Source organism: Rousettus aegyptiacus, unplaced genomic scaffold (assembly GCF_014176215.1).
Source record: "Rousettus aegyptiacus isolate mRouAeg1 unplaced genomic scaffold, mRouAeg1.p scaffold_m13_p_9, whole genome shotgun sequence".
NCBI lineage: Eukaryota > Metazoa > Chordata > Mammalia > Chiroptera > Pteropodidae > Rousettus > Rousettus aegyptiacus.
The window spans coordinates 105,938,003-105,946,477 of NW_023416312.1; the positions used below are offsets into that span (position 1 = coordinate 105,938,003).

At 47.9% G+C, this 8,475-nt stretch overlaps 1 protein-coding gene across 4 annotated transcripts in view; it reads left to right on the forward strand.

Annotated features, from left to right (window-relative positions):
* LOC118607850 overlaps positions 1–8,475 on the forward strand; it is a 73,980-nt gene that overhangs the window by 45,885 nt on the left and 19,620 nt on the right. For 3 of the 4 annotated variants that reach the window (XR_004952881.1, XR_004952882.1, XM_036227247.1), the window contains one exon: positions 6,816–7,237. Coding sequence is in view for 2 of the 4 variants with exons in the window: in XM_036227247.1 (XP_036083140.1) it covers positions 6,816–6,859 (44 nt within the window). In the remaining 2 variants the exon portion in view is untranslated. Of the gene's footprint in view, positions 1–86; positions 148–6,815; positions 7,238–8,475 lie in introns of those variants that run through there. The other variant, XM_036227246.1, reaches the window with a different exon arrangement.

Here is an 8,475-nt window from a genome sequence, read left to right on the forward strand (position 1 = left end):
CCGCCTGGATAACCTGGGGTGACCTTAGTACCTTCAGGTCGGCTGCGCCACAGCAGCATAATCATGAGTGATAATTGTATTTACAGATAATGAGAATTTGGGACATCTTTGCGAGGACGTTTTAGAACTTCTGCTGGTCACAGTAAGGTAAACAGCCATTGTTTTTTGCTGTCAGCCTGTTGCTTGGTCCCCTCTGATGTGTACAGCCACCAAAACAGGCCTGGAACAGGGAGAGGGCGAGCAGGGGAGGGGAGGGAGGGCGAGCGAGCGAGGGGGACACGTCCCGCTGCAGCTGGCTCGCCCGTTCGCTCACGCACAGTGCTGGGCAACACACACGGGACCTTGGGGAGGCACAGTGCTCTTCATCTAAGTGGTGACATTTCCTCCATGTGTCTCACACGGTTTTTCTGCTCTTGACTCTTTTTGGTCCACTGATATTTCCGTTAACGTGTTTTCTCACATTTCCCTGAGACTCTTCATTTTTCTTTTCCGTTTTTTCTTTGTTCTTTTATGACGTAAACTCCACTATTTACTTTTGAAGTACTAAATTTCCATTTAGTTATTTTTAAATAATTTCTGCATCTTGACTGATATCCTCTAGTCGATGAGCCCTGTCTTTATACCTTTATTTCTTTAAGCAGAGTTTCCATTAGTTCTTTGAACTAAATTTCTTTGAAGTCTGTTAAACATGGCATCCGCTTCCTCTGACAGGTCGTTTTTGTCACCCACTTTCTTTCCTGTTTATGGGTCACACGGTCTTGTTTCTTTGGATGTCTCAACATTTTGTTGAAAACTAGACATTTTATGGAGCGCGTTCAACACTGGATTATAAACTTTCCCTCCACAAGACTTGTTTCGATTGTCGTCTTGGTTTTGGCGGTTCGTTTCGTGGCCAGGAGGGTCTAGTGAAGACTGCTACCTTGTACCGTGACACTTTCAGTGCCGATCTGCAGAGGATGAGCCTCGAGCCTGCGCGCATCACCTTGGGGGCGCGGAGATTTTAGCAGTGCTGGCATCTCGACTCTCTCTGAACACTCTCCTGAGCTGTCTGCCTCAGATGTCACGACGGTCCCCTGGTGGGCTCCGCCGTTTATGGGCGACTCCCCTGTTCTCAGCAGTGCTCGGAGGCAGACATCGCTCTGCAGGCGGTGGTTCTCATCCAGGGGGGTTTTTCTTAGCTGTATCTTTCCCCGGTTCTCTCTAGTAAACTACCTGGCCTCTTGCTCTTAGACTGGAACTTTCCATACTCTTTCAAATAGTCGTTGTCTTTGGGTAGAGCTTTGGAGCTCCCTTTTCTTCTGGACTGCCTCTACTCCTGGGAAAACTCGCGTGACTTCTAGGCTTCTTTCTTGGTGTGGGACCTCTGCCCCGACGGGACAGCTGGCCAGGGAGACAGGCCCGGGTTCCTTCCAGGACTCTTGGCTCCACTCACCAGGACTTGAGTCTTTTCAATTTGGAGGGGACAAGGAATGCTGGCAGTTTGCCAGTCCAGGTGAGGCTGGGTAAGCCTCATACACAGACCTTAAATGTTTCACAAAAATTTATGTAAAGCTGATCATACACCTAAATGTAAAATACAAAAATGTAAAACTTCTAGAACATAGCATAGAAGAAAATCTAGATGACAGTGGCTTTGATCGTGCCTTTTTAGATACAATACAAAGGCAGGATCCATGAGAGAAAGCAGTGAATTGGACTTCATTAAAATTGAAAATGTGTGCTCTGCAAAAGACACTGTCTAGAGAACGAGAAGACAGGCCATAGACGGGAGAAAATATTTGCAAAAGATAGACCCAATAAAGGATTGTTATCCAAATATACAGAGAACTCTTAAAGCTCAACAGTAAGAGAACGAACGACCTGATTTTAAAATGGGCAAAAATCTGAACAGACATCTCACTGTAGGAGATACATATATGGGAAATAAACATATGAAAAATAACCTCATGTGTTAAGTTACAGATGAAAACGAGACCACTACCTAACTGATAGAATGCCTAAATAGTAATAATATCACATGCCGTCAAGGATGCGGTGCAAGATGAACTCTCGTTCGATGCAAAATAGTAGCCATGTTGGAAGACGGTTTGGCAGTTTCTTACAGAACTAAACACACCATCCAGCAAGCACACTTTTAGGTATTTATCCAAATGACCGAAAACTTATGATTATACAAAAACCTACACATGAATATTTATAGTAGCTTTATTTATAACTGCCCAAAATTGGAAGCAACCATGGTGTCCTTTAATACAGTGGTCCCCAACCTTCGTGGCATCAGGGACCGGGGCTCCTATGAGCATCTACTGCCTGCTGATCTGAGGCGGAGCTGAGGCGGTGATGCCGGCGCTGGGGAGCGGCTGCAGATACAGATGCAGCTTCTCTCGCCCGCCTCCTGCTGTGCGGCCTGGTTCCTAATGGGGTTGGGAATGAATAAATTGTGGTTCATCCTTAAGATGAGACATTATTCAGGATTAAAAAATGAATTATCAAGCCATGAGGAGACGTAATGGAAATTTAAATTCATATTGCTAAGTGAAAGAAGCCAGTCTGTTTGTAATGAATTAGGATATAGTTTATCTTGATGAACATTCCACACACAATTGCAAGGAATACAAATTCTGACACTGTAGCGGATAGTGTTCTACAAATGTCAGTTATGGTAAGTTGATTTTAATGTCATTTACATCTATTTTAATTTTCTAGCTAGTTCTTAAAAATATTGAAATATCCAAATATAATCGTGGATTTACCTGTGTCTTATAGTTCATTTTTCGCTTCAGGTATTATGTCTTCTTGGAAGATTGCCCTCTTTATAATGTCCCTGTTTATCCTGAGAATACTCCTCCTTCTGAAGTGTACTTTTAAAAAATGTCGATATAGTCATTCCAACTTTCTTTTCATTAGTGATTGCATTATATTAAAATTAGTTTCTGGTATAAAGCATGTAGTTGGATCTCGAGGAAGATTTGAATCACTAATATTTTATGTGACTTAGCTTTCTATTCTTGAGTTGGTGGTTATATTTTTCTAAGAATTTGTCTATTTCCTCTGTTTTCAATCCTTTTGGCATAAATTCTTCATACTGTTTCCTAATTTTTTAAATGTTTTTTCTTTATGTTCCTCTTTCACAATATATATTTTTTAGATGAGGCAACCCTTGGTTGACCTCATAGATTGCAAGGACCTTGTCAACTTATACTCCTTTATTATTATTTTTTATTTTTTACGCCTACGACACCCGGTCTTCCTAGGTGGTCTCCTATCCAAGCACTAACCAGGCCCGACCCTGCTTAGCTTCCGAGATCAGCCCTTTCTCAATATTTTTATGTACCTTTTTTATCTTTATGAATCTGCCAAATGTTGGTCTACTTTATTAGCTTTGTTAAAAAAAAAAGTGGGGTTTTATCACTATTGTGTCCTAGTTTATTTCATGAATTGATGCTTTTAATTGTTCAACTACATACAGGTGACATTCAATATATTAGTTTCTGGTGTACAGCATAGTGGTTAGATAGTTATATAATTTACAAAGTGACCTCCCCCATTAGTCTATGTATATAGCGTACATACTAGGCACTATATATGCTTATTACAATACTAGTAACTATATCTCTTATGCTTTACATCCCCGTGACTGTCTTGTAACTAGCAATTTGTACTTCTAAGTCCCTTTATATTTTTCACCAGACCCCCTCCCATCTGGCAACCATCAGTTTGTATCTATGAGTGGTTTTTTTTTGTTTGTTCGTTTATTTGTATTCACACATAAGTGAGATCAGATGGTATTTCTCTTTCTCTGACTTATTGCACTTAACATAATGGTCTCTGGGTCTGTCCATGTCATAGCAAATGGTAAAATGTCATTCATAGCTGAGAATTATTCTGTCGTAAATATGCATTTCCTTGTCATCTACTGATGGGTTCTCTTGCCTGCTGACCACTCTTTGGGTGTGCTGCTTGTGGGGCTCATGGGGGGGTGCTCTTGTACGGTGATGCCGGCCACTGGGTGTTTGGTTCTGGGCGTCTTGGGAGGGCTTCTGTGCAGGCCAGGGTTGGCCGCTGTCTGTGCCTGGGCCAGGGCTCTCTGGTAGGAGCTACAGCAGGATCCTGGGTAGCCAGCAGTACGGGGCCTGGAGGACCTCAGCATGTGGCCCAGGGAACCCTGAGGTCTGCCACCCCCTGTCTGTGAGGCTCAGCTGCTGAGCGAGCCTAGGCAGTGTGGGCGGGGCGGGGCCTCGGAGTCACGGGGCGGGGCGAGCGGACTCGCCGGGCCAATGGGAGTTGTGGTCTGGCTGTGTGGGGGCGGGCTCAACGCCGCGAGATGGTGCCCGCCAGCGGCCGGCTGTGTGGGAGGAGGGCTCGGCAGGGGACGCTGGCCGCGCCCCTCGCCCTGAAGTCGCACACCTCGGCCTCTTCCTGTGTGTCCGGAGCCTCCCGAACCACCGGCCCTCCGCGGGAGCCCCGGGTGGGTGGTGCACGGGCCCTTTAAGAGGACGCCCGGGTTTCCGCCGCTCTCCGTCGCCACCAAGGGACAGAATCCGGGCTCGTCGTCACGGTCGGATGCGGGGGCTGCGCTTCCCGGCTAGGGTGGCCCGGTGTGGGGCCAGGTCGTCTTGCTCCTTCTGGGGGGACCCCGCGCTCTTGGGGGGACCGCAGCGGAGCGTGCTGCCGATGCTCGCGCAGGGCCTCTGGTCGCGTCTGCGGCCCACTGCGGCCCGGGGGGCTCCGCGTGTCCTTAGTTCCCGGGCGTCTCATTGAAGGCCGCTCTGTCGTTTCGTTGCGGCTTTGATGTGGACGTGGGAGGCGGGCACGGTGTTGGCCTAGTCTGCTGTCTTAACCTGGATCCTTGATGCTTTTAATCCTTCCTTCCTTCCATATTCTTTGCTATTCCCCCCCCCCCCAGTTTTAATATATTTTTAGGGTGGATACTTAGCTCATGAATTTTCACCCCCTTCTAATGTTAGTATTTAAAGCTATCAACTTCCCTCAAAGCATGCTTTCACGTCTCAACAGGTTTCATATGTAGTATCATTGAATTTGAAAGATTTTAAAGTATCCCTCATTTCTTTGTTCCGTATTTAGAAGTACTTTAAATTATGAAATACATGTAAATGTTTTTACTTATTAATATGTAACTTAATTGCAGTGTAAGACTTCATGACTCCTACGATACCAATTTTTTTTAATGGTGTAATGACAGATCAATTCTTGTACCTGTTCCAAGTATGCTTCAAATGAATTATGTTTTCTGTAATTCTTCAAAGCAGAAGTGTATATTTCCATTTCCCTTTGGTGAGGCTCAGAAGTTTTAAATTTTCTGATTCGTATGTGATTTCCCAATTGAAAAGACCTGTTGAATTCTCACTCTCCACGGGTTTCTATTAGTTAATGTTTTCTATATATTTTGAGGGTAATTTTATGTGTATGTGTAACATTTTCATGGAAGTAACATCCCATCACATTTGCCATATCTTATTTATTAGAAGACACAGATTGTATCCACATTTAAGGGGAGGAGTTTACAGTGTAAGGATCATGAATGATCTTTCAGATCTACCCTTAGAGTCTGGATACACGACTTTATACTGGTCAAAACCCACAGAACTATATACCATAAAGTAAGTTTTTTTGTGTATAAATTAGAAAAATCTAAAACAAATGTACATTTTTGCCTACCAAATGAGCAGAGATACATAGAGAAGCCATATTTTGATGAATGTGTAAAGAAATACACATTTCTATGCACACACTGATAGAAATATAATTTGTACAAATATATTGAGGACAATTCAACACCTTTCAGGTGCCCCAGTAATGCCCTTTCAAACTCAGTAATTCCAATTCTAGATGTTTCTTATAGAGAAAAATATATATATGTAAATTAATGTACAATGATCTTTATTGATTTAAAAAAGTGGTGATATCAAAAATGTCTAGCAGCTTGAGCTCTTAGATTGTTAGCTCCATATGAAATATTGACACTTAATATTGTGTTCTCAAAGAATGCGAATGACATGGCCATATGCCTTTTTCTTTTCAAATGAGAAAAGTTTGAGAACACATATACAATATGATGTCAATTTTGGTTTTAAATTATGGTATATGCTATCTTTTTTAAGAGCAAAAGGACATAAACTCAAATGTTGTCTTATTTTTGGGATTATATAATTATAGGCATTCTTTTTATCTTTTTTTTATTTTTTAAAAATGATCTTTTATCAAGAAAAATTTTATTTTGGAAAAAACAAGCCCAGCACAACCCAGGCTAGCCCGCAATCGTTTCAGCTGCTGTGTGTACTCAGAAGGCCACACTGCTGTCACCTGGGTGCTTGTCCTCTTGTTCCTTCAGGTACTGGACTCACGGAAGACGAACACCTGCTAAAGTGAGAGAGAGTGGCCGCACTCTCTCCAAGATCACGAGGTCTCTGAGTGGCCTGGCCGGCCACAAGCCGACGCTGGTGTCGATGTCTGTGAGCCACGTAGGGAACAGGTGTCTTTAAGAGGCCATCTGATGTAACTGGAAATTTCCCCTCTTCGAAGAAAGGATCTTTCAAAACCCTTCCCCAAAGCAGCTCTTTTGGTTTCGGTCATTCGGTCATGCTCTGGGGAATGACAGTAAGTCCAAGGCCTAAGCGCTCACCATACGTTTCCTTACGCAGCATCTGGGGGTAGGGGCCGCCTGAAGCCACTGTGCCACCGCCTCAGGCCTTGCGTCCCACCTTTAGAAACGAGGCCTTCGGTGCTCCTGCAACACCCTGCGACCGAGCCAGAGTTCTAAGTCGCAAACCTTGTTCTGTGTTGTTTCTCAACAGGGGTCAACGGAAACCACGAAGGCAGCGCGACCCGAAGACAGTGATTCTGACAAGTAGCGACAGAAGTGCAACAACTTACCGTCAACCCACCTTCAGAAATCACGGGGTTCTGAAGCGAGGCTCGGTGCGCCCCGCACTGAGGCACGTGGTTTTCTGGCCTCCCTGCCCTTCCCCCCCCCCCCCCCGCCTCAGACACTGATCTGAGGTTCGTGTCCTTCATTCACGTGAGCGCCGATGTGCACTAAAATGTCAAGCACCTTACGCCGCTACGGGACTTCACAGCCCCCCTCTCCTGCCTCCCTGCCCTCCACATGTCCAGAAAGACACGGGTGGGGTTCCAGCGCGCACTGAGGCTTCCTGCAGTGAAGCTCTGCCCCGCCCCGGCGGCGCTATCACAGATGGCCTGGGGAGGGGCAGGAATACTGGAGCCATCAGTCAGGCGTGCCCCAGAGGGGTCTGCAGAGAGGAGGGGCAAGGCCTGGCCCGAGGCGCAGGAGGGGTGACTGAGGGTGCCCGGGGGAATCACTGCAGACAGCTGGAGCAGCTGGAAGGCACGGCCTTGCTTCCTCCGCCCTCCACGCTGCCCTTCCCCCAAGGGCACCCGTAACCCTGCCCCCTACTGTCCTGTTAAGCCGTCAGCTTTCTGCAGTGATCATCATCCGTCCTAAGTGTTCACCCCTGCTGACCAAGTCTGAGGGGCCGCTGGGTGGGGCAGGGACCCCTGACTGTCCCGGCCACCCCACCCCACCCCACCCCACCCTCGGCATTCACACTTCTGGGTCTCACATGGGGAGAGGCACTAAGGAAAGAGACCTGACTCCCCGTGGCAAGGAAGGGGGCCAAAAAGTGCCAGGGGGACGAGACAATCGCGACTCATTTGCTTACATCAGTGGTATCCAAGTCGTGGGGCTGAGGGGAGAAGGACAGGCACAGGGACAGGTCACTGTCCCACCAGCCGACTGCCTTCCTTCCGTGACGCTGGGGTCCTGATCGCTGACACCCAAACTGGCCTGCGGTGGCCTACACCCCAGCAGTGGTGGCCTGGCGGGACACGCGGGGTGCAGGGAGTCACAGCGCCCCCGGAGAGGGTGGATGTGCCTTGCGCTGAGCGCGCAGTCTGCGGTCTCGGGAGACCGAGCGTTCTGTCCCGTACTGTGGGACGCTGGCACCAGAGGCTGGTCGTCTTCTGTCACACGCAGTCCTCCACCAGCGGCTCACGGGGAGACTGCAGAGTCCGTGGGGCCGAAGGCTGCTCCGACACGCCGCCTTCCAGGTCCCGAGCCACCCACCTGCGTCACCTTCCAGCCCTTGCCCCGGCGGCACGGGCCATCTCCAGTGTGGCGACTGGCCGGGATGCGGCGTGACCTCGGAGCGGCTCACGGGCGGCTTCTTACCCCCCGTGGCCGTGCGCTTGCTTTGGTCTCGGGTGACAGGGCGCCGTGGGCACGTTTTTAGAGGGCTGGCCGAGTGTTTCCAAAGGGCCGCGCTAGCTCGGACCTCAAGGCGGAGGCTCAGGCGCCAAAGTCCAGGAGGAAACGCAGCCGACGAAAGCTCGGACCGTGCAGGGAAGTTAGGTCGCTGGAAAGGAAAAATCTTGACCCTAAGGAAGCCTTGGCCACTCCGGGCTGGCCAGTCCGCGGCTGAGTCAGGGTCGCCGCGG